We start from the raw sequence: 25,274 nt of genomic DNA, 5'->3' as shown, positions 1-25,274 counted from the left end.
AGTGACAATCTCCTTGGCTAGATTGCAGGTTATATAGACTCGTGCAGGTTGCTACAAGATCAAATCATGACGGGACTTCAAGTGCTGACAATTGCTAGGTAGGCATCCAGTTTCTTCGGAGGAGGTCAAAATTGCAGTGAAATGGTCGGACGTCAGTCGTACGATTTGAACATCTGCACGGGCCCATCTATCGTCATTTGGCGTATTTATTGGATATCCCCTGATCTATGACTGGCTGCTCTGCACCCATCGGAGATTCCTCTCCTTGCCTGTGGACCATCCCTGAAGCTATTCCTGCCAAGACCTCCCTGCCCCCCGCAAAACGTCCAGCTCGTTGACGATCAGAAACATCTCATTGTACAGACCCTCGGTTGTTTCCATCCAAAGTCAGTGACACTGTCACAAGAAACTCCCTCGTGGTTTCTATTCATATCCGTCACATCTATTAGACGCTCCGCCAATAGACGCCGTCGACCAAGCTTCTGTCACGCTTCCCCGGCGCTTCGAGTGATAACATCTGCATCTCGGCACATAACCAGGGTGCATCGGCGGCAGTGGTGTTACTGTACCTTATTCATGAGCCGCTTCATGTTGTCAACTCGGCTTCTCTGATTGGGTATCCAAATCATCCACTTTCGGCCTCATTCGTTTTGTCGATCAACGACATTGAACTCGTCTTATTCTGTCATCATCTCCGAGACCCATCGACAGAGCGATTCATCTTCCATGATGCGGCACTTCCTGTCATGAGTTTTCTTGAGCCATCAAGGCATCACAACGTTCCATTGAAACCCACAAGGGAATGCTATTCTTAGACATCTTCCCCTGTTTGCATGCTAAGTTTAGTAGGCAGAGATGCGCAGGTTTGTCGCGAGGGACAGCAAACATCTCAAGACACGGGGGGAAAGACTTCAACTCTACTCGTGTCATGGGAGTTCCATGTGAGGACTGGCACTGTTCCTTTCACCCAAATTCCAAGCTACCCGGGTATTTTTCAAGAATTGATCATTAAGCCTGACCTTGAATAAGTAGTCAGAGTCAAATCTTCTTAATGAAAAATTCGTTGTCTAAAATCCCGCCATCTCACACAAACCAGGTGGTCCTGACAACTTAGTAAGACCTTTCTCCCCTCACTGTATCACGGAAAGTTGTGGTCTCACTGCCGCACCCTTGCTGGAAGCATGGTATACCCCGAGACATCATGCGCTAGCAACTTGTTTCTCGCAAACTTTAGCTACATTGTTATCCGTGGCTGACTCCCTTCATTTTTGCCTCCCTCGTCCTGGCCAGGTAGACAGGGATCAATGCAGCAGTATCCCTTCTCATCACATAAATGAGCTCAGAGATGCTAGACTACTGCTGCCAAGAAGCAACATGAAGCTATTTTTATGACCTCACCGGGGATACAAGGCCTCAAGGGCAGAGTACTGCTTGAGTGACCTTACGATTCCTGTTGAATGACGACACCTCATCATCCAGTCGTCACCCGGGGATCCGGTTTGCATCACTTTGTATTCGTGGCCACGGCATGACTATGCTCTCTAGGCTATCGGGGAAATTTCACTCGGGTCTCATTGTTTGTCTCTGGCCCTGACAAACTATAAGTAGAAGACTAGAACCCGTCTTTGACTGGCTCACTTATGTGTGGCTTAAGCGTCTTTTGCCTGTCGATTCCCAGCTACAAACATGGTGTCGTCTAAGCTCATTGTCTCTCTCGCTCTTGTTGCTCTGTCGGTTGGACAATGCCCCTTTGCTGATCCAGATCATCATCTCGCAGCCCGAGATGAACAATCCTCCCGTGGCCACTTGAAGGAATACGAAGTCGACGACAGCAAGGGGTACCTGAGCTCTGATGTCGGCGGCCCCTTTGAGGATCAGGAGAGCCTCAAAGCCGGAGAGCGTGGCCCAAGCCTGCTGGAAGACTTTATCTTCCGTCAGAAGATCACTCATTTCGATCATGAGAGAGTATGTACCCCTTGAACAGAATTATGCTGTGGTACTGACTGTTTGATGCAGGTCCCCGAACGTGCTGTCCATGCCCGGGGTGCTGGTGCCTATGGAACGTTTACAAGCTACGGCGACTACAGTAACGTTACTGCGGCTTCGTTTCTCGGCTCCAGAGGAAAAAAGACCCCGACCTTTGTTCGCTTCTCGACCGTAGCGGGCTCGAGGGGCAGCGCAGATACGGCGCGTGATGTCCATGGGTTTGCGACCCGATTGTAAGTGCAACGTCGGAGATAGAGTCCATCTACTGAGCATCGCAGCTACACCGACGAGGGCAACTTTGACATCGTTGGGAACAATATTCCTGTCTTTTTCATTCAGGATGCAATTCAATTTCCTGATCTCATCCACGCTGTCAAGCCCTCCCCTGACAGCGAGATCCCGCAAGCTGCTTCAGCTCACGATTCAGCATGGGACTTTTTCAGCCAACAGACCACAACCCTTCATACATTGTTCTGGGCAATGGCTGGCAATGGTATCCCCAGAGGTTATAGGCACATGGTGAGTTAACCGACTCAGATTCAACCGCAAGATCTAACGCGGGTAGGATGGCTTCGGCGTGCACACCTTTCGCTTGGTGACGGATGACGGTGACACCAAGTTCGTCAAGTGGCACTGGAAGACCAAGCAGGGAAGAGCGAGCCTCGTGTGGGATGAAGCCCAGCACATCGCTGGCAAGAACGCCGACTACCACCGCGCCGACCTCTGGAGCGCCATCGAGTCTGGTAACGGGCCCGAGTGGGAGCTCTGCGCGCAGATCTTTGACGAGGACCAGGCCCTCGCGTTTGGCTTCGATGTGCTCGACCCTACTAAGATCATCCCTGAGGAGTATGTTCCCCTGCAGCGTCTCGGTGTCATGAAACTGGACGCGAATCCAGTCAACTATTTCGCCGAGACGGAGCAAATCATGGTATGTTTCACGTGAGCTGCGACTTGAGACACTGCTGATATGTATAGTTTCAACCTGGCCACATCGTGCGCGGCATTGATTTCACTGAAGATCCTCTGCTGCAGGGGCGAATCTTTTCATACCTCGACACCCAGCTGAACCGTCACGGGGGCCCCAACTTTGAGCAGCTACCCATCAACCGACCGGTGGCCCCTATCCGCAACAATAACAGAGATGGAGCTGGTCAGAATTTTATCCATAGAAATACGGCTGCATGTAAGACATTCCACCTACTTCGCCAGCAACACCTAGCTGACAGTTTCAGACACTCCCAACACCCTCAACAAGGGTTACCCTCTGCAGGCGAATCAGACTCAAGGCAAAGGCTTCTTCACTGCCCCTGGCCGAAAAGCCTCCGGGAACCTGGTGCGCGCGAGAGCATCCACCTTTGCAGATCACTGGAGTCAACCTCGGCTGTTCTACAACTCATTGACAAAGGTCGAGCAGCAGTTCCTGATCAACGCGATCCGCTTTGAAATGAGCCACCTGAAGTCTGAGGAGGTCAAGAAGAACGTTCTCCGCCAGCTGAACAGGATCAGTCACAATATTGCGGTCAGGGTGGGTAAGGCATTGGGTCTAGAAGCCCCTGACGCTGACTCGAAATACTATCACAACAACAAAACGGCTGGAATCTCTATTTTTGGGACTAAACTGCCCAGCATCGCGACGTTGACAGTTGGAGTCCTGACATCGACAGACTCGGGCAACTCCATCAAGCAAGCCAAGGTCCTCAAAGATGCGTTTGCAAAGGACAAGGTGACGGTAACGATTGTGGGCGAAATCCTCGGTGACGATGTTGAAATGACCTACACTGCTGCTGAAGCTGTTGGCTTCGATGCCATCGTTGTCGCCAGCGGTGCTGAGTCGCTCTTCAACGGCAAAAAGTCGACTCTCTTCCCTCCTGGTAGACCTACCCAGATCATTGTCGATGGATATCACTGGGGAAAGCCGGTTGGTTTCATTGGAAGCGCAAGAGAGGCGGCCAAGGCGGCGGGAGTGGGCAAGGGAGATGGCGTGTATCTGACAAGCGATGTAAACACCATCGTCGAGAACCTCAAGGATGGTCTGGCGACCTTTAGGTTTACTAACCGCTTCCCCCTTGATGAATGAGATCCAAGACTAAATAGCTGCCCTTAGTCAATCCTCTTCAAGATCTCTTCAATTCTTATGCAAAAGTAATCTTAGTGTAGTAGAAAGAGATCTAAGGCAAGAAATAACTCCTGTGAAGTCTTGCTTAATGTTGACTTCCTTACACCGCTCTCAGCTTGCAAGCCGGTTCTGGGTCTAGGTAAGAGGACTGGACTATATCGTTTACTTTTGCCCCTGAAGAGACAGCATCCTCCTACCTTAGGGTTCCATTTTGAATTGAGCAATGATCTGGACGCAAGAACTAGGCTCCTCTCTTTGGTCTGTCCCCGAGATATCGCCAGAGTTCGCCGGCTTTCATCTTCCATCGGTTGTTGGCCGTTACGAAGACCCTACAAGTACAATGAACAAGACAAAATGCTCCTCCCGTCGCTTACCTTTCTCTCATTCTTTCCAAATTTTGACCATTCACTCTCATAAAGGCGTCAGATTGATGAAGGTAAATGTTCATTAACTCCCAAGCAGAGCCACTGTAGCAGTGTAACAAACATTGGATCTTCACGAAAACCCGACTACCTGGTTGGGAAGGTACGATGGAAGGGGGGATTCTGGTACCTGCCTACCTACCTACCTAGGGAGGAGGTTCGGGAGGATCCCCTCACCTATAAATGTACCTCGAGATCAGCAGCTTAGATAAATCATTCCTCTTCCATCATCGCTTCGTCCCCCTCCTTTCTCTACCTGCTTTGTGACGCTTGAGGTCTGGCGTTGGCGACCACCTCATCCTAAGAGTCATCAGGTCTAGCCCTACCTAGCCACACAGCACATAACGAAAATCTCTGGCTGCCTCTCCTCTTCTTCTTTCCTTCCTCAGTCACCATCAACCTGACGCCGGTGAGTTACCTCTTTGTTTCCTGCCCGCTTGCCCCCAAGATGCCCCGTCCTGGATTCCCTCTGGATGCATTGATCTCTGCTTGCTTTCCTTTTGTCCGTCTCGATTTGCGCGGTCATTTTTACACCTCAACACCAACTATGCTGTTGCTGTCGCTGTGTGCGATTTTCCTTCTTGCGAGGGCATTCACAGCCTTCGAGCAGGATTATACCTACCTTGTCACAACATGTGCCCTCCTCCCTTCTGAGTGTTTGACGAGGATTTGCTAATCATTTATAGAAAAGAAAATGCAGAGGTTCGGCCGTTCCCAGTCGGTGACTGTGAATAACTACGGCGCCCCAGGCCCAGGCGGTGGCGGTAGCGGCGGCGGCCGCCGATGAGGAGGAGGAGGCCGAGGAGGCTCCACCACTGGTGGACATATCGTAAGTTTCCATCATCCCTTGTGTGGGCATTACAGTGCTAATATAGCTATAATAGTCGAAGCGCGTTGTAAAGCGCATGGAGAGGACTGCCGGCTGGATTCAGCGGCAGGAACCCTCCCCATCCTCCCGAGAAAGCTCACAACGGTGAGAACACTCACGAAAAAGGGAATTCATCTCCCATCGAGAACACCAGCCGCCAGAAGGGGGGGGAGAATACTCGCGACAAGGACGAGAATGCTCGCGACAGGGACGACAGGGACGCCAATATGGAAGGAGCCTAAGGGCATATTCATGTATACCTTTAGCATAGTGTCTTCCCGCCTCATCATAAAACTAGGCTCTACCTTGATTGCTATTATCTCATTTTAAGATTCCTATTAGAGAGGAGAATTAATAAACATTACTAACATATACTAAGGATAGCCTTAATAGAATGCTAAATATCATCTCCTTTCATCACGCATCGGGATGGCTTCTCTGTGTACTATGTCAGGTGTAAACGGTTCATCAAAATTCTCCATTGCTTAACCTACATCTCCAGAAGGGTTCGTGAAAAAGAACCGAGCATATATCTCCCAAGTCATGAGCATCATGGTTCCTAGACAAAAGATCCACCCCTCTCATCAAACAAGATCAGCTATCCAACTCCAAACGCCAACACCTCGCTATCAAGATACCTCCTTCCTATCCGAGTAGAACCCCTACTTCCTCCTTGGCCTGCGCCTCCCATGCCTTGAGCAGGATGTGGCCAATCCCCCTGCGGTACGCAACCTCGCCGATGCGCTCGATCCACAGGACATTGACAATGTCGATCATCTCGTCCGCGTCCATGTGCTCCTCGAACCGGTCTGTGTCAAAGACGTGCGAACCTCGTCGCTCTGTGGCTGTCGACACGGCGATGAACTCGAGGCGCTCCTCGCCGTCGTAGTTGGACGACTGCACACCCAGCCAACCGTCGTGCGCCCGGAACTGGCCCGCCCACTTGTTTGTCTTGCCCCAGATGTTTCCCACGGCAAGGGGCGGGTTCGGTCGGTCGCGGTGAGCGAGTGTGGAGAGGAAATCAACCTCGAAATGACCCGTCGTTGTTTGGAATGAGAGCATCGGCACGGGGTAGGCCTGCTCGCCCACAGGCGGCTCGTAGCTGTTGGTCTCGGGAGGATCCTCGACCGGGATGGGATACTTGAAGAGCGCCGACTCGTCACTGTCATGTTTGTAGTAGGAGCCGGAGCGGGACCAACCCGGGGGGAGGTCGGAAGTGGGGCTCCTCCGGCCCCGGAGCTCCCGGTACTGGAGGCCCGTGTTCATGAGGGGCACGGTGGCGGCCCGGTTCGTGAGGCTCCAGGTGACGGTCGGCCTGATGCGGAACGGGTGCGCAGACTTGTACCGCTTGGATTCCTGGCCGCGCTTCCCCGAGCGGGCCTCCTCGACGTAGTCTGCCGCGGCTCTCCATAGTGTGAGGTCGACTGGAATGTTGTCAAACCACCAACCCATCCAGGACCAAGAGGGAAGGAATGGCGGTTTCGGCAGGGCCCTTCGACGGATTGAAGCGTGGGGACGCCACAAGAGAGCGATGTCCAGAAACATTATAGGCATGCCGAAGACGAAACCACCTGGGAATGAGCGCGAGAGGACATGCGTGATGCCAGAAAACGCAGGCAGAGTATCGTCAACGTGAGTCAGTTTTCTCGCGCTGTAGTCCATGACGATGCGAGCGTACTCGTCGAGGTCGGGCCAAGGCGAGTGCTGGTAAGCGAAAATCGCGTCAGGGATAGTTCCGGTGCATCCTTGGCGATTCCCCTTGAGCTTCTTCATAACACTATTTGGACTCCCCTGCCATGTCTCGCAGTGACACTCCCAGGTAACGGCGTCCTCAAAGAAGAAGACGCAGCGCCGGGAGTAGAGACGTTCAACGAGCGTCCAACCCCGCGAGTACCAAGGCGAAGCCACCACCAGATCTTGATGGTTGTTGTTCCCAGGCCTCATGTTGCGCACAGAAGAACGCCTGGGGTTGAGAGAAACCAATCCAGAATTGACATCGCCAGAAGCTGCAACGATGGTGAGGTAGGCATTGGCAAAGACGTATGCCATGTGCTTGACATTGTCCTCCATCTCTTCCGGGCTATCCTGAACGATGCACAGCCGATCAATCCAGATGTGTCGAATGCCCAGCTTCTTGGCTAGCCACATGGCGTCGAGGAAGGTTTGCGGGATATCAGTATTGGGCAAGGTGTCCTGGAAAGCCTCGACGTTGGACTGCAGCAGCTGGGTGTACATCTGGGGCGTGGTGTTGTGGCGCGGGCCCCAGACGTAGCTCAGAGCGAGGTACCGGTCCTTGGGTGTCCCCTTGACGAGGCGGCGCTCGACGACGTTGATGAGATATTTCGGATGCCACGTGGTGACCTCTGTCTCGGAGGAGATGGCGCAGTGGTGGTTGTGGTCGGCGTTGCAGGTGTCGAGCCACTCCTTGATGCGAGGGATGGGACTGCCCTTGACGACGGATGAGGCGCGCCTCCCAATGGACGAGGCTACTGGCGGCAGTGGATTGTGGCCATGGCCATGGCCGTGACCGTCCTTGTCGCCGCCGCGAGCAGCTCTGAAAGAGCCGAGGAGGCGGTCGGTAATGCTGTTGCGCTTGCTGGGTGGGTGATCTCGAGCACGAGGTTCTCGAGGGATGACGCGGTCTTTCTCGCGATGCCTATCTCTGTCGCGATCTCTGTCCCTGTCTCTATCCCTATCGCGGTCCCTATCTCGATCCCTGTCCCTGTCCCTGTCTCGATCTCGGTCTCTGTCCCTGTCTCTATCCCGATTGCGGTCTCGATCATGATCTCTATCGCGGTCATGATCACGGTCATAGTCGCGATCAAGGTCCGTGTCTAAATCTCTGTCCAAGTCTCGATCGCGGTCTCTATCCAAATCTCGGTCTCGTTCACGGTCTCGTTCACGGTCCCGGTCTCGATCCCGGTCCCGCTCGCGGTCGCGGTCGCGGTCTCGCTCTGGAGAGTCGGCATCTCGGGGATCGCGAGAGTCGGTGTCGCGGGGGTCGCGAGAGCGGCTCCCGTTGGGCATGGTCTCGGCAGGACAAGGACAAGCTAGGAGCGCATGCCAGAGTTGGCAAGATCAGATCAAAGGTTCAAATAATGATCAAAATGTGCCGCGCAACGCGACAGTGAGGATCATGTTTGGGCGTGGGCTCGGACTTGGGCTGGGCTGATGGTCGTCATGTCGCAGTCGGTCAAGCCCCTCAGCTTTTTTGCGCAGGGTGCACAGCGCTTGAATCTGATTGGTCAGAGGTCGAGTGACCCAAACAAAAGCCAAGCGTCGTCATCCCAGCAACGGGCCGAAAGGGAGCTACTATGGTGCTAAAGATTGCCATTGGCCGTGTGAAAATGATCATCATAATAAGATCTACCAAATTGCGAATAGCTTCAAAGGCTTTGAATAGCATATCCAAAAGACTTGCCCGCGATTGATGCAAGCGTGGACCCTTCTTTCTCCCTCTTGCCCTCAACGGTTACATCCAGAGGACCCTTACCCCGCCAGCACTGCCCCTCGTCTTCCCCGAAAATCAGCCTTTGTCGCCGTTTACAAGTCCTACAAGGAAGTTGCCGCCTTTAGGGATCGCGGAAGTACCGCTTCTTGGGCTAAACTGTTACCTAAGGATTCAGCAAGTAATGACCACGATGAAGCCTTAAATAAGGTAATATTTTTCAAGAATTATCATAAACAGAGAAGAGAATATAACATATTTATGACCATGTTTATCATTCCTGTTCTAAATATCGCATTATATTTTCCTCAGAGTGTGATGTTTTAAGCATATAAAGTGAGCCGAGCTCAATAGCGGGGACACTTCTGTCCTCCATTATAGATATCCTCAGCAAACGGCGGTGAGACGAATATGCCCGCCTGACATAGACATGTGTCTCTGCTGTACGATCTTAGGACCAGTCGTGGATCTTCAGACACTATTTCCGATGAGTAGGTATATCGGTTCAAATACCGGGACTTGTTGGCTGCTGCCAGCATCTCCAATCCATCCTAGCATGGCGTGCCTCCAGAGGAAGGGCGGTACGTGGTCATCGTCACTATCATCAGTCAAGCGTGGAGCCTGATGGCATATTCTTTAAATGACGTGAAAGCGAGAGTACTCTTGTATAGTGAATGGCCGCGACACGATGGCATCAAGTTACAATCAGCCACCAATGTAAGCAACCGTCGGAGTCGGCCAGAAGTCAAAGGAGATTCAGTGCCGAGTCTGCACACGTGGTGCTCGAGGTTAAGACCTCAGCCAAGGAAAAAAAGCACAGTTAGCATTTAGCCATTAATTCTCACAAAATCTGTGATTGAGGTTTTTCACTCAGACAAGTACTTTCTCTCATCGGAACGCTTACTCACCCTCTCACCTCAGACTCATCTGAAGACTCCTGGCCATACTCAAATCACCATGGCAGAGAATCTCATTGTTCTCCTCGTTGGAAAGGGTGCACGAGAACATGCCCTTGCCTGGAAGTTGAGCCAGGCGCCTTCGGTCAAAAAGGTGCTCGTCTTTCCTGGGAATGCGGGAACAGAACAAGGCCACGCCAAAGTCTCGAACCTCGAAACCAATTTCGAAGCAACAGACTACCGTCAACTAGCTGAACTTGCGACAGAAATCGGAGTTGGCCTCGTTGTTGTTGGGCCTGATGACGCCGTCGTTGATGGCATCGAGGGCTTCTTCAAAGACGTGGGCATTCCATGCTTTGCTCCAACAAAAGAAGCGGCTGAGCTCGAGGGATCCAAGACTTTCGCAAAAGACTTTATGGCCAAGTACAATATTCCTACTGCGGCATATCGGAACTTTGATGACATCGAGAGCGCAAAGGCCTACGTCCAGGAGGCAGGCCATCGAGTTGTCATCAAAGCCGACGGTCTCGCCGCTGGAAAAGGAGTCGTGCTGCCTGAAACAAAGCAGGAGGCCTTTTCCGAACTCAACAGCATCATGAAAGCCGATGGAAAGTTTTCGGCTGCGGGCTCTTCAGTAGTGATTGAGGAGTTTATGGAGGGAGACGAGATCAGCATCCTGACGTTTAGCGATGGCAAGACTTTCCGATCTCTACCCCCAGGACAAGACCATAAGCGCGTCTTTGAGGGAAACAAGGGGCCAAACACTGGAGGTATGGGAGTCTACTCGCCAGTCCCTTTTGCAACTCAAGAGGTCCTGGATGAGATTGACAAGTCCATCCTACAACCCACGTTCGACGGACTTAAAAAGGAGGGCGAGTAGCCACGAAACACAACACGCGAGTCGCGTAGAAATGCTAATCCATGCTTCAGGTCGCCCCTTTGTCGGGCTTTTGTTCACAGGTGTCATGATCACGCTCCAAGGACCCAAGGTCATCGAGTACAACGTGCGGTTTGGTGACCCAGAAACGCAGAGCGCCATGATGCTCCTCTCGGAAGATACAGACCTCGCTGCTGTTCTTCTCGCATGCACCTCAGGAACTCTTAGTCAAGTCAACTTGAGCATCCGCTCAGGCTTCGCCTGCAATGTGGTTGTTGCTTCTCAGGGGTACCCGGGGAAGTATGTAACGGGGGTGCCAATCACTCTCCAAACGTGCCCCAAGGATGTTCAAGTTTTCCATGCCGGTACTTTTAGGGACAAAAATGGTTATTTAAGAACTGGCGGAGGGCGCGTCTTCTCTGTCGCCGCCTGGGGAAGTACCCTCCAGGAGGCTGTTGAGGCCGCATACGAGGGTACAAAGAGTGTTCACTTTGACGGCATGTTCTCGCGAAAGGACATTGCCTCTCGGTGAGTATTATCTCTTAATCTTAAAAGATAATTTCTGATCATACTAATTAGGTTGGATTTTAGATGTCTGCCAACCTGACCATCTGACCAAGAACTAATACCCGTGGCCCCTGGCGAGAAACACGGCCTTTTGAAGGTATTCACAGGAGATATAAACAAGCCGCAGTCGTCGTAGTGAATAGAAGTTTTAACTTCTAGCTCTATCAACTTGTCAAAGTGGCCAGTATGATATTGCAAAAAAGGATCGGACAAGGCACTTCACTGACCTCCACGGCGGAATCCGTCCGCTGTGACACTGCGCACGAAGGAGACCAAGGTGGCCGTGGCCACCAGCGGACGAGCATGTGGAAGCCTTCACATTCGATGATCGTGGTAGCAGTTTCTATGAAGTATAGCCTTGAATATCCACGGCCTTTGCTTCACTGAAGGCGGTGTTTGGTCGCTTTGGTGAGGACTGGCGGCGTGTCAGACCCAATCCTTGAGCTGTCCTTTGAGAAGAGACGATTCTTTGAAGGTGCCAAACTCGCTAATCATGCACCAACCATGTCCCTTTTTAGCAACGCTGACATTGTATGATTTCATTTGATGTTCTCTCCGGTATCGATGGTAGATGAATAAGTATGATAGACGAACGTAAATGAACCAGACTCAGAGAGTGTACCTCGTATTACGTACTTACCTGCCTAGTTACAGAGCTCATCTTTCACATATCAAATATTCCTTTGACTGTCTTCTTCTACACACACCAGGCACCTTCAGTTAACTAAGTAGCAATAGATGCAGGAACGGCCCCGAGCCATCAGGGACCTTCCTCGTTTCCAAGGAGTGGTATTTTTAGGATGGTCAGTGGGGCCGCGCGGAACGGTTCTGGGGTCAGCCCTTCCGGGCTGACCCCACGTTCCCGAACCTTATGTCCAGCGCCGGCCGGTGACAACAAGATAACCTGAAGATTGGCAACATCAAAAGGTGCCCAATGAAGCGCATTCCATAGTCATGATGGGTCGCTGGTTCTATGCTTGACGTATTCATCTTGTAGAACACAAACCCATCAAGCAGCTGAGATGCCCTCGTCAATCATGCTGAGAGTCATGATGACATCTGGCAAGTCGACAGAGTACGTATTGTTAGGAAATAACAAACCAGTAGTGCGTGTATGGGTTTTCCCGGGAGGAATATAATGTCTTTGTGAAAAGCGCAACGTCAACAAATCGCAGGATTGGTGTAGTGGTTGTAAGTCATTGAAGCCTCTGGAACTCATCTCAACAATACTAACTCTTCCAAGATCACGCATCGTTCACAGTTGCAATCAACGCAAGTCCCGATGAGGTCGCGAGTTCAATCCTCGCATCCTGTACCATTTCTTTTTGCTGGGAGCAGTTGTGCGTAAGGTTGTGCTTAACCAGCGAGGCCTCCCAGGTCTCACCTCGGACATAACAAAGCAGGAGGACTTGATTGCACAATTCATACGCACGCACAGAGGGAGCTTAGAGTTGCGATTTATGCATGTATGCACAAACAACACAATGGGCCTGGCCGATCGAGCAGTCCAACCTGGCGAAGGTGGCACAGGGGCTGCCATCCGCTACACGAAAAGCCCACATCCCAGAAAGCTTTGTAGGTACACATTTTTACATAAATCGAGAGCCAAAGGCTCCAGTTTTGTCATGTGATTCCCCAAAGAAGAGATTTCTCAGTGGTGGTGGGGAAAAATCCCCAAAACACCAAAAAGAATCGCCAGATCATCACAATCTTTGGAGGCAAAAGGAATAGGTCGAACCGGGGGTCGAACCCGGGGCCTTTTGCGCACGTGATGTGAAGCAAACGTGATAACCACTACACCATTCGACCGGTGCTTGTTGTTGCAAAGAAGCTTTCAATTTGATGTCAAAATATTTGTGTGGATTTGCGGGATTTCCAAGCGCTTTGGCGTGCCCACCACCCGGAGAGTTCGTCCCTGATGGGTCCACTTTTAACAAGGTTATTAGTCATACAGCTTGGAGCGCTCCTGAGGAAAGGTTGACTGAGTTTCAGGGGTGTGCGCGACTCTCGCCCGGGCATTTGACTACACTGGTTTGTATTTATAGTGGTTTGCCATTTCCAGGCATAGCACTGCTGTACGTAGTTCTGGAGGTTTCTGTTTATATCATAGAAATCTGCCAAGGCAAAACAAACAATCAAGTATCAAATTCCGCGAAGGGGTGATTAAGAATAGGGGCGCTAACACACCATCATCCGCGTCACAACGATCCTTTATACCCCGCTCCTCACCTTCAGAATTTCCAATATCCTACACCCTCTCAAAGATTAGGTATTATCTATAACTGAGATTCATAGGTGCGAAGGGGAAGGATGAACTCTCCACGGAGATGCCAAAATTGGCTACAAGCACTTCAAAGAGCGCTCTCCTGAGCGCAGGGCCGCGCTCAATTCAATTTCAATCCGTCTTTTTCATCAATTCAATTGCGCATGTTCAAAATCGAATCGTAAGGCTATTTTCGAGTTTGAATTGAACTGATCGAATCGAATTGATGGCGGTTGGAGAGTCACGTGGCCTGAAATCATACCCGGTTAGGTTATAGTGACATCGGTTCTTAATCACGTGATCGTCATTGGCCGCTCGATTGTCACAAAACACCAAGAAGGCACGTTTGACGAGGCGACACCAAATTTATCTCTCAGATTGGAATAATTCAACCAATTCGCCTATGTTCAATTGAATTATTGAATTGAAAATATCACGACTTGAATTGGATTGATTTGAATTGAATTGAGCGCAGCCTTGGTCTTACGATATCGGCCAACTTGACATTTTGCCGTTCACCATAATGGTCGGCATATGATGAGAGAAGGATATGGATCACTTGAAACGTGTTTCCAGTATCGGGGCTCATAGCATCCATTCTCGCTTTAGGAAAACTATTCACTTTTCATGACTGCGGAGATGGAGCCTAGCCTGCAGGGCTCATTACAGCCATATCAGTCTAGTTTGGAGACCTCCCTCTCACCCAAAGAAACAAACATTGGCAACACACATTTAATTGCTTCTATTACAGTATTCACATGAATTTTTCAAGTCCTGCAAGACGAAGTGAGAGCCATTTAAGCTCATTGACATCATGGGCATGTAGCACAGCGATCTGAAAACGCCAATACCCCACCTTGTCTGCAACTTTTTGCTGAGCAGATTGCTACTTGACTCACCCCAAGTTGTAGACGCCTTCAAGCTTCAACATGACACGCTTCCGTCCTTGTATCGACCTCCACGCCGGTCAGGTCAAGCAGATTGTCGGTGGAACACTCGATAGTTCTTCGTCGGCCCTGCAGACAAACTTCGTCTCGCAACACCCTCCGGCTCACTTCGCCCAGCTGTACCGGGACAATGGGCTCTCAGGAGCCCACGTCATCATGCTAGGCCCAGGCAACGAAGGCCCAGCAAAGGAGGCCCTTCAAGCTTGGCCAGGTGGTCTTCAAGTTGGAGGCGGTATCAACGACAAGAATGCAAAGGAGTGGATGGATGCAGGCGCGGAAAAGGTACGCCATCAGACCGATTCGCACGAGAGGAACAGTTGCTCACCCGGCAGGTCATCATCACGTCCTATCTGTTTCCGGAAGGCCGCTTTAGTCAGGCAAGACTGGATGCGGTTTTGGAGGCGCTCGGCGGTGACAAGAGCAAGCTGGTCATTGACCTGAGCTGCCGTCGTCGCGGCGAGGATTCTTGGTTTGTGGCCATGAACAAATGGCAGACCATCACAGACATGGAAGTCAATCAAGGTATGTCTAGATTATGTCTAAGTACATGTCTCAAAACATTGGCTCACCAGAGACAGAATCCATCAAGGCTCTGGAACCCTTCTGCGCCGAGTTTCTGATCCACGCCGCCGACAACGAGGGTCTCCAGAAGGGCATCGACGAGAAGCTTGTGGAGCGGCTCGCCCAGTGGTGCACTATTCCGGTGACCTATGCCGGCGGTGGTCGACACCTTGAAGACCTAGAGGCCGTGAAGCGGCTCAGCAATGGCAAGGTGGATCTAACGATCGGGAGCGCATTGGACTGCTTTGGGGGTTCAGGGGTCAAGTTTGACGATTGCGTCGAGTGGAACAAGAGGCAAGGGAATTAAGGGAAATCAGCAAATCATTTATAGACGACCTTGACGATTGTCATTCACAAAGCCTCCACAGCAGGGCGTTGAAAGGTCTCAGGCGCGAGGCCGACAATGCGACCAGCTTGTGACGGCCGCATAAATACGACAATAAAAGTGCCAGCGAGCCAATGCAGGGTCGTTGCAACCTCCAATCTCAAGCCAGAGAATTTATATAAAATGTTCATGCGAAACCACATCAGAGTCTGACGTCCAGTCACGAGGATGCTCTAGCTGCAGCAACACTGCTGATAGACGAGCCCGCCACAGAAACCCGCTTAGACATGGTAGGACCGAGTTTTACAATCCAGCGTGCGAGAGAAACAAACATTGATCGAAAGAAGCGAGGCGTGTAGGGTGTGACGGTGTGGATATTGTTTGTCTGGGCCACACCCATGCCGGCAAAGAAGAGTCTAGTGCCGAGATGACCTCAACTGGCGCTCGGGAAGATCGAGATGCAAGACATGGCAAAGGCATCGTCTAAGACTAGCGGAGCCATCCATTGAGGAGTGGGGGATCTCGAGGTTTCTCAAGTTCCGGCAAGCTGGAAGAAGGATGGAGTGTATGTGTGTGATGCGAATGTGGGCACGAGATCAGGTCCAGTCCCATCGACATCAGACTCGCTCCCAACAAGACCCGGTATAACGCAGTAAGCTTTCTGCATCTCCATGGGTGACTCAAAAGTAAACGTCATGATGAGGAAGCTTAATTGGGCAACAACAACAAGTGTAAACACTGCGTAGCTGCCCATGACCAAGGATCATGCCAGAATGGCCAACCAATAGGCCTGCCAGCGCGGCGGCTGGATGCGTTGCTGCCATGGCGACTACGGGGCCTGTGTAGCGCGCAGCCCAGTACCGCTGCGACGTTGGCTTTGGCGGAGGGCAGCTCTCTGCAGCGCCTGGGGGGGAGCCGCTGCAGCAGGGGCGGGGTAGGCCTTTTAGCATCCTGGCGCATTGTAACAGAAAGATTAGCGTCTCCAACGTCCGACTCTAGCTCGCCTCTTGCATCTGTTGCCCCAGCGACGCCTTCCGCACACAGCCCGTGTTTGTTTTCTTGCCATCCAATCAGCGCCCTCTCCTGCCTGGCTCGACACCACTTCCCTTAAACACATCAACTCGCCATAGCACTCTCCCACCTGCGCATTTCTTGACAGCAACATATCGCTGATATTCAGTTGTATCGAGTCGGTCGTCGAGCCTTTGAGAGAGCCGTCGTCTGTTGACCTTCAAGGGCGTGTTTCCTTCTTCAACAACCCGACCCCGTGTCGCCTTACTTCCCTTGCCTTCGTTCTCCCACCCGGGCAGCTTCACGCCGAGTCGCGACATTCCCACCCTCTACATTTCTTTGTTTGTATTCCTCTCCGCATACCAATGCGTTGATAGTCCGCCACCAACACGACAAGACCATCAACCAACTGGTTTAGCATGGCCACTGAACAGGTATGTTGGCCCGCGCCACTCGCCCTTCTTTGTCTCTGACCAAAACATGCACAGGTGCATCCTTTGCGCATCACCAAGAACACCCAAAACATATCTCCCTCCAAGATGCCGAGTGGGATACCTCGCCCGCTGTCGGAGCTCTCGCCGACCGAGATGCGGCGAAACTCCCCCAGCTGGCACAAGCCGTCCAACGGCTCCCCCAAGGTATGTGGTAAACATGGCTCTGCATTGTTTACATCTTGCTCACACGTGGCACAGAAGTCAGGAAACCCCGATTCTTCACCATTCCAGTCATCGCCGCTTGAGTCTGTGTCGTCCCCACGACTGTTTTGGCAGAACCGCAACTCCGAAAACTTCTATGGACGAGGAGGCTCCCCATCTCCAAACCGCCGCTCCTCGATCGAGCGTCTCCAGAGAGCTTCTCGAGTCAGGAACAGCAATATTCTGGCTCTTGAGCAGAAGCAGGAATATGATCCTACTCGGATTCCTCAGATTGAAAGACCCCTCGCTAAGGTCCAAGGGAACGCTTTCGGATCGACTGGCTCATTCCGAGCTTCCGCAAACGAACGCCCATCTATCGCCCACAACCGAAGCGAAAGCAAGACGAGCATTCCCACCATGAGCCCAACCAAATCTTCCATCCCCCAGTCTCTTGGATCACCGAACCGCCCCCTTACCCCGAGTCGAGACCAAGTATCGCCCACAAAGTCGTCTCTCTCACATCGATACAAGAGCAGCTTCGACATGGAGACGGGCACCTGGTCTGCGGACTCACCTGGCGACGACCATGAGCTGCCTCCGGGACGTTCGCTGCATCGTCATGCGAAGAGCGTGACTTTTGACGCTGCACCTCCCCAGATCAACGAATACGAGATGGCGACCCCTGACCTTTCATCCATTGGCACCAACTCTCGGGAAGGAAGTTATGAGTCTGACGATGATGATGATGACGACGTGCTCTACGACCCTGGGCACGTTGATCTTGAGGGTGACAGCTTCGATGCGTCGCTCGAAGACACGGATAAGACTCCTGTTGTCGGCCCTGACGACTGGAGAGGAGAGAGCCCCCTGGTGCACCGCGATGGACCTCGCGAATATGATGGCAGCCCTATGCCTGAAAACGCACCTTCTGTTGCATCCGCTGGCCGTCCAGCACACATCCGCACTGATTCTTGCACCTCCAGCGGCGAGCATCGGCCACTACCACCTCTCCCTGGATTTATTAGCCACTCGCGCAACAACTCTGCCCCTTCCTCTCCCGCGTCTCCTGGACTCTCAGCGACCGCAGAGAGGATGCTTGGCTCGCATAGAAATCTGCCGTCTCCCCCTCCTGCCTCTGCCACCAGCAAGTCCGACATCCACAATATTGGCAACACCAGAATGTCTCTGGAGGAGCGACTTCGACTTATGATGTTGTCTGATGACAATGACGGCAAGAGCGCCGCGGTGCAACAGCGCGAGCGACGCCTTCGTAGGGCTCATGGCCGTGAGCGACTGAGCAGCCCAATTTCCGAGCCTGAATCAACCAAGAGCTTGACGGAGACCCTTGAGGGCGAGGATGCTGACGCTGTTGGCGATATCTCTGCCCTGGAGGACTACCAGCTTCCTCCTCGCATCTCTCGTGATTCCATCATGCGCAAAGTCAATAATGGAAACAAGACTCCTGATCAGGACAAGGACTACATCTTCTCATCCCCTCCTGGTTCGCGAAGCCCCAGCAGGAGCCCTGAGCGACAGATTCCTCTGGATCCTGATGTGCCCATCCCATCCACCGAGGACTCTATGGACGATCTCTCGGACGAGGAAGGGGGCAGTGTCATCATTACCCGACTTCCTGAGAATGAGATTGACTTCTATGAGGACTCCGACTTGGACTTTGACGAGGACGAGGAGCTCGAGGAGGACATGCTCCACGCACATGTGGACACTGACAGCGAGAGCCACTACTCTGAGTCTGAACCGGCGCAGCCAACTCCGACTGCCGAGGCCGAGAAGGCTGCTGACAAGGTTGTTGAGAAGGTGACCGAGAAGGTTGTTGTTGAAGAGGTTCGAGATGAGGTCACAACTCCTCGTGCCACCACTCCTACTCTGCCTCGCGGTTTGGACGAATCGCTACCAGACTTTAGCTCAGATGGCAAGGATGCTTCATTCTCGCGAGACTTTGAGTCCTACATGCTCCCTGAGCCCGAGCCAGAACCTCAAAAACAGGAGGAGCCTGCCAAGGAGGAGAAGAAGGCCGAGCCAGAGGCTCCCAAGATGGCCGATGCCCATGCTTTCCTGCAAAGGCCATTCACTCCTGAGCCACTTTCGAAGCCAGAGTATGATGGCACTGGATGGGGTGAGCCTGAGGATGAGTATGAGGACGGTCCCAGCACTCCAGAGTCGGTCATCCATCATCCCGTTCCCGCCGATGTATCTGAGGACGAGGAGCCCCAGATGAAGATCTCGCCTGCTATTCCTGAGCGATCCGCTACCATCAAGGCAACGGGTGGCTCAAAGCTCAAGACCCGGCTCTCAAATACACCTTCCGACATTGCTTCGATGCGAGAAGCCCGCCGACAAGTCAGCATGGAGGTGCCCGACGTGCCACCGATCCCGGACAAGCATAGCAAGCGACTGTCCAAGGACATTAACAGTGGTCTCTTGGTTACCGGCGACGAGTTTATCGAACGACACCCCAGTTTCAAGAACCGCAGCTTGACGTTGGATCTTGACCTCGGACTCAGCCTCGACAAAGACTTTGAGAGAGTCATTGAGGCACAAAAGGTTGCTTTTAACGATTCCTATGTTCAACAATCCCTTCTCGACAATAACAGCCCCAGCAGACAAGTGTCTGCTACCACCAATCAACCTCAGACTAAAGAACTGAATGCTAACGTGACTTCTCGTCGTCAGCGCGGCTACCTCATGCGACAAAACACGAAGCTTGTCACCGCCAGTGACAAGGACACGGACGAGCCTCGAGGCGCCCGATCGGCCGGTAACTCACCCGTTAAGCAGGATCGTCCCATGTCGTGCATCGTCGAGCCCTGGAACAGCAAGCCGCGCCCCAGGAGTGTGCGGAAGCGCGTGGGTGGCAGCATCGGCCCCGCTCCCCCACTGCCCGGACAGGAGAGCAATGCGACAGCAGTTACCCAGGCTCCCGAGGAAGACTTTGGTCTCGAGATGGCGACGCCAGACAGCGGAGAGAGGGGTCGTCTCTTCGTCAAGGTTATGGGTGTCAAGGACCTTGATCTTCCCCTTCCAAAGAGTGAGTTGCAACCCTTGAGCATTGAAGAACCATATCTAACAGAAGCAGATGAACGTACCTGGTTCAGCCTCACTCTGGACAACGGTGTGCACTGCGTGACGACCGCATGGCTTGAGTTGGCGCGTAACGCACCCATCGGCCAGGAGTTTGAGCTTGTTGTTCCCAATGACCTTGAGTTCCAGCTGACTCTCAACGTCAAGCTTGAGAAGCCAGTTGAGCGTGCTCGACCACCACCTCCTGCAGCCAAGGTGCACAAGCACAAGACGTCAACCTTCAGCAGAGTGTTTGCGTCACCCAAGAAGCGCAAGGAGCTTGAGCTCCGTCAGCGAGAGGAAGAGGAGCGCGCTCTGCAAATGCAGAGAGAGGCACAAGTCAAGCAGCAGCGCACTGGTCCTCCCACAGCGTATGAGCTTTTGTCGCCTCTGGCTGCGGAGGACGGCAGCTTCGCTAGGGCATATGTCTGCCTCCGAGAGCACGAGAACCGATGCTTTGGCCGACCTTACATGGCTGAGGTTGCCTGCTTCAACGAGTGGGCTACAGAGGAGGCTGGATTCGCATCCAGCGTCAAGAGCAAGCGCGGCAACACAGCGGTTGTGCGTCGCGCCCCTTACAAGGTTGGCAAGCTTGAACTCCAGCTTCTGTTTGTCCCCCGACCCAAGAACGCGACGGATGAGGATATGCCCAAGAGCATGAACTCGTGCATCCGAGAACTCAAGGCCGCAGAGGAGAGAATGTCCCGCAACTGGGAGGGCCATCTGAGCCAGCAAGGTGGCGACTGCCCTGTAAGTTATATATCCCGAATCGTCATGACATTCAAAGCTAACATGAATCTAGTACTGGCGCCGTCGATATTTCAAGCTTGTTGGCACCAAGCTCACTGCTTACCATGAGGCGACCCGACAGCCTCGAGCAACCATCAACCTGGCTAATGCCAAGCGGTTGATCGATGACCGTCGAGCGTTGACGGAGAAGGAGACAACGGGCAGAGGCGGCCGACGACGCCGCTCAGCCTTTGCGGAAGATGAAGAGGGCTATATGTTTGTTGAGGAGGGATTCCGTATCCGATTCAACAACGGTGAGCTCATCGACTTCTACGCAGACACCGCCGAAGACAAGGAAGGCTGGATGAAGGTGCTCTCGGACGTTGTCGGCCGTGACAGCCCTGAAGATGACGCCTCAGGCCCACGGGCAAGATCCAGGTGGTGCCAGCTGGTTCTTCGACGAGAAGAGCAGCTGCGCCGACGAGCATCGGGTCGCCGAGTGAACTCACGACCTAAGAGCATGTTCCTCTAAGACTATGATGCCCTGATATTGAGCGGTTACGACATGGACGAGCATGAGAAAAGGTGCTGAGCGCCAAACGAAAGACGACAAGACAAGCCTGAGCCAGGAGTTCAGGACCCACAGCAGACATGCCAGACAGACCCCTCTGCTCTTCTTCGCTTCTTCTGGATGTTATACAAGGTTAGGGGATTGATTGATTGCAGCATTGTTTGTGGTATTAATTTGATGAAGTATGCACAGTCCGAGTTAGTTTGGAGTCAGGCGAGCTGTGTTTGACCTTGGATGAGGATGGAAAGGGGGAGCATGGAGCCGTTTATGCACTTACAGGCGTCGGCAGGGATCAGGTTTCTTTTTTATTGTGTTTTACTGGTTCGTTGTTTTTTTTGGGAGACACCCGGCGACTGCGCGTCTAGGAATTTCTGTTTGTAACATGAGGATTATAATGAATGTCTTAGAACGAAGAGAATGAGCAAAAGTGTTTGTGTCTAAGTGTTGAAGATGATGGAGGTTGGTGTGAGCACGTGACTCAAGAACAGGATGTCCCTTGGCACATTCCTCATGCGAGCAATCCATGGGTGAAGAGTGGCTCGATCCACTTTGGGCTTGGAGTGGGGAGCTCGCCGAGGCGCAGCGTGATTTACAGTGGCTCAACCCTGGAATACGACACCTACTACGTAGTACCCAGCCTGTAGCTTAGGTACCCGGACCCTCTGTGCTGCACAGGCATATGGATACCCACCTACCTACTACGTACGTACACAGCTGAACTGAGCTGCCATCCATCTTACATACAACCTACAACCAACCTACGGCATCTTTTGCCCAAGTTGAAGCTCCCGCTCCCTCGTGAAACGACGCCGACTCTCGCTGCGCTTGCGTTCCCATCTCATCACCTACTCGACCGACCCCTCCTCCTTCTTCCATCATGGCTGGCCGTTTTGTGCGGGCTTCCAAGTACCGTACGTGCCGTGAATACAGGCGCAAACTCGCATAGGTTGCGTTGCGCCAAACATCCGCATGCTGACGCCGCTCGCCAGGACACGTCTTTGGCAAGTCGACGAGAAAGGAATTCTGCTACGACAACATCCACATCAGCCGCAATGCTTGGGACACAAACTTGGTCAAGGTGCGTCTTTGCGCGCCCGTGAAGCGCTGCTGCCATCCATGGTTCCACCAGCTGATATAGGGGTGGTTGGGAATCACTATAGGTCAACCCCGAGTATCTCTCAGTCAATTGGGATGCATCTGGCGGCGGCGCATTCGCCGTCGTCCCCCTGAGCGAGCGAGGAAAGGTGCCCGACCAGATCCCGCTGTTTCGCGGACATACCGCTTCTGTTCTCGACACGGATTGGTATGCTTTTTCTCCCCCTGAGCTCGACCCCCGGACGAAGATGCTGACGTAGTCCGAGGAACCCTTTCAACGACAACATCATCGCCTCTGCGTCGGAAGATGGCAAGGTCTTTATTTGGGAGGTCCCCCAGGGCTTTACTCTTCACACTGACGCCGAGGATATCGTCGACGTTGCGCCCGTGAGCAAGCTGGCTGGCCACACGAGGTTCGTCCTTCTCAACAACCCCCCTGCGCAGGCACGAGATGCTAACACCCCCTTCCAGAAAGGTTGGACAGGTCCTCTTCAACCCCTCGGCCGAGAACATCCTGGCGTCGGCGTCGGGCGACTTCACCGTCAAGATCTGGGACGTGGGCACGGGCCAGTCTCCCCTGGTGCTCCGGCACAACGACATCGTCCAGAGCCTGTCATGGAACGCCAGCGGCAGCATGCTCGTCACCACCTCGCGCGATAAGAAGATCCGAGTGTGGGATGTCCGACAGGAGAAGCCCGTCCACGAAGCCCCCGGCCACGGTGGCGCAAAGAACAGTCGCGCTGTCTGGATGGGCGAGCACAACCGCTTCGCCACCACCGGCTTCTCGAGGATGAGCGAGCGTCAAATAGCCCTGTGGGAGCCGGGCAGGACTGAGCCCATCGGTGGCTTCACCATGCTGGACTCCATCTCTGGTGTCTGCATGCCTTTCTGGGGTATGTTTCTCGACATTGTGGATGCGCCAGCTTCTAACATCTGACAGATGATGGTTCAAACTGCCTGTACCTTGCTGGCAAGGGGTGAGTACTGTTATATACACTCTGAGAACGCTTCTAACAAACGTAGTGACGGCAACATTCGATACTTTGAGTATGAGAACGACAAGTTCGAGTTCCTCAGCGAGTACAAGTCTGGCGACCCTCAGCGCGGCATTGCCTTTATGCCCCGACGAGGCATCAACGTAGGTTTCTCCTTCATATCTGCACTCTCACTCTTCTCACTCTCAATAGGTGCACGACAACGAGGTCATGAGAGCTTACAAGACGGTCAACGACTCCTACATTGAGCCCATCTCCTTCACTGTGCCTCGACGCGCCGAGACCTTCCAAGCCGACATCTTCCCTCCCGCCACTGGCATCCACCCTGCTGCCAGCGCCAAGGAGTGGCTCGACGGCAAGACCGGCATCCCTAACAAGATTGATCTCGAGAGCGTCTATGAGGGTGGTGCCCCCAAGGAGATTGCCTCCGACTACAAGCCCCCTGCTGCCGCTCCCGCCCCCGTGGCTGAGAAGCCCGCGCCCAAGAAGGAGGAGCCTAAGAAGGAGGAGCCCAAGCCTGCTCCCGTTGTCCGATCTCCTCCCCCTACCATGAACGAGCAGAAGGGCTCCATCTCCGCCATGGCCTCCAAGTACCAGGACAACGAGGAGGAAGAGGACGACGAGGACGAGACCTCGAGCTTCGAGGAAGTCTCGCGCCCTGCTCAGCGTCATGCCGCCCCCGTGGCCAAGTTCGTCCCTCCCGCTCAGGCTCCCGCCACCACCACTCCCGCTGCTGCCGCGAAGCCAGCCTCCCCGATCAAGTCCCCCGTCTCCTCGGCCCCGGCCTCCCGCACCGTGTCATCCTCTGCTGCTCCTGCGCCCAGCAGCGGCGGTGATAGCTCGCTCGCCGAGATCAAGTCCCTCCTCGAGGGCCAGACCAAGCTCATCAGCGCCCAGAGCCAGCAGATCGGCCTCCTGGCCGCCGAGGTCGAGGCGCTCAAGCGCAAGGTCAGCTCGGGCTCTCAGGACCAGAGCGAGCGCATCCGCCAGCTCGAGCTCGAGCTCGAGGAGGCCAGATCCTGAGCCCAGGAACTGCCAATTTTTCTGCCGACTTGTTGAGCGGCTTGGAGATTTATGATGTTGGGTGGATTGTTGTAGCGAATATATGTATATAGGGTGTTCAAAAGGCTGCGTTTTGATGTCCCCGTTAGAGTATCTCCCGTACTTTTCGTGATTGTTTCAGCTCTTATGTGATTTCATGATATACCCTTGAGTCCTTGTTACCCGGTTTGATATGGCAGACTATGGGAAGACTTGACGGCGTGAGCATTTGAATTGATCATGTTCATGTATGCGCAAGGTTGAACTCTCGGACTCGAGTCAATTTGTGGCCGCTTTGCCTAGGGCTTCACGGGTGAGGCCGTTCTTATATCTATTATCTGATATACGGGGCGATGGGAGTCGAGGATTGCTTCGTTTCCCCGCGAAACCCGTCGCACAATGTCTCAACCCACACCGCCATGGTTTGACAACTACCGACGCTAATCCTCATTTTTTTCTTTTCATAACAGCCGAGTATCACCTTTGCAGGCAGTGCGCTTTCGAGTTGTAAAGACATAACTCGGTACCAAGGTCACGGGACAGGAGACAGGTACCGTTGGCTCTTGTGACGTTTGGATGTGAATGGGTCTCTTGAGCCAAGCTTGTTTGTGGCTGAATTCAATTACTGTCCCTTCGGTAATTACACGGCTTCTTCTTTCTAAACGTGCCACTGACTAACAAGTTCATCTCAAGTCGTTGTTGGTTTTAAGTATTGACGTGATGGAGGGTTGTTGGTTATCCTTCAATCTGTTACCAACTAACAACCTTAATTCCAACGTCTGTCCGATTTAACTACATAGCACAACAAAGTCAAATAACAAACCCCCAGATCAACACAAG

The 25,274-nt window shown here is 53.0% G+C and overlaps 6 protein-coding genes and 2 non-coding genes across 8 annotated transcripts; 6 read left to right on the top strand and 2 right to left on the bottom strand.

The window, feature by feature from the left end:
• Positions 1-1,686: 1,686 nt before the first annotated feature.
• On the top strand, positions 1,687-4,063 carry LRP88_09842 (uncharacterized protein; the record flags this gene model as incomplete). The annotated part of the gene is made up of 6 exons (XM_083246318.1): positions 1,687-1,965; positions 2,017-2,204; positions 2,265-2,505; positions 2,606-2,914; positions 2,962-3,169; positions 3,219-4,063. 6 exons carry the CDS (start codon positions 1,687-1,689, stop codon positions 4,061-4,063), a joined length of 2,070 nt encoding a protein of 689 aa, XP_083097431.1.
• Positions 4,064-6,037: 1,974 nt separating this feature from the next.
• Positions 6,038-8,419, bottom strand: LRP88_09841 (heterokaryon incompatibility protein-domain-containing protein; the record flags this gene model as incomplete). The annotated part of the gene is made up of 1 exon (XM_083246317.1): positions 6,038-8,419. One exon carries the CDS (start codon positions 8,417-8,419, stop codon positions 6,038-6,040), a length of 2,382 nt encoding a protein of 793 aa, XP_083097430.1.
• Positions 8,420-9,797: 1,378 nt separating this feature from the next.
• Positions 9,798-11,145, top strand: LRP88_09840 (phosphoribosylamine--glycine ligase; the record flags this gene model as incomplete). Its single annotated transcript, XM_083246316.1, has 2 exons — positions 9,798-10,506; positions 10,667-11,145. 2 exons carry the CDS (start codon positions 9,798-9,800, stop codon positions 11,143-11,145), a joined length of 1,188 nt encoding a protein of 395 aa, XP_083097429.1.
• A 1,206-nt stretch (positions 11,146-12,351) lies between these two features.
• LRP88_09839 lies at positions 12,352-12,495 on the top strand. Its single transcript has one exon. It is a non-coding gene; the product is annotated as a tRNA-OTHER (tRNA).
• A 414-nt stretch (positions 12,496-12,909) lies between these two features.
• Positions 12,910-12,989, bottom strand: LRP88_09838. The gene has a single exon. It is a non-coding gene; the product is annotated as a tRNA-OTHER (tRNA).
• Positions 12,990-14,372: 1,383 nt separating this feature from the next.
• LRP88_09837 (1-(5-phosphoribosyl)-5- ((5-phosphoribosylamino)methylideneamino)imidazole-4-carboxamide isomerase HIS6) lies at positions 14,373-15,258 on the top strand (the record flags this gene model as incomplete). The annotated part of the gene is made up of 3 exons (XM_083246315.1): positions 14,373-14,672; positions 14,723-14,912; positions 14,969-15,258. The coding sequence occupies 3 exons, from the start codon at positions 14,373-14,375 to the stop codon at positions 15,256-15,258; spliced, it is 780 nt and encodes a 259-aa protein (XP_083097428.1).
• Positions 15,259-16,706: 1,448 nt separating this feature from the next.
• Positions 16,707-21,264, top strand: LRP88_09836 (uncharacterized protein; the record flags this gene model as incomplete). Its single annotated transcript, XM_083246314.1, has 4 exons — positions 16,707-16,721; positions 16,776-16,925; positions 16,980-20,753; positions 20,806-21,264. The coding sequence occupies 4 exons, from the start codon at positions 16,707-16,709 to the stop codon at positions 21,262-21,264; spliced, it is 4,398 nt and encodes a 1,465-aa protein (XP_083097427.1).
• Positions 21,265-22,180: 916 nt separating this feature from the next.
• Positions 22,181-24,416, top strand: LRP88_09835 (coronin; the record flags this gene model as incomplete). Its single annotated transcript, XM_083246313.1, has 8 exons — positions 22,181-22,214; positions 22,293-22,381; positions 22,464-22,606; positions 22,665-22,811; positions 22,870-23,291; positions 23,339-23,357; positions 23,422-23,536; positions 23,586-24,416. The coding sequence occupies 8 exons, from the start codon at positions 22,181-22,183 to the stop codon at positions 24,414-24,416; spliced, it is 1,800 nt and encodes a 599-aa protein (XP_083097426.1).
• Between the last annotated feature and the right edge of the window lie 858 nt (positions 24,417-25,274).

The sequence above is a fragment of the Fusarium phalaenopsidis genome (genome assembly GCF_050370095.1).
Source record: "Fusarium phalaenopsidis strain FUZ10S chromosome Unknown contig_32304, whole genome shotgun sequence".
NCBI classification, from domain to species: domain Eukaryota; kingdom Fungi; phylum Ascomycota; class Sordariomycetes; order Hypocreales; family Nectriaceae; genus Fusarium; species Fusarium phalaenopsidis.
The sequence above is the reverse complement of the archived record's forward strand: the minus strand, read 5'-3'. Positions and strand labels throughout refer to the sequence as shown.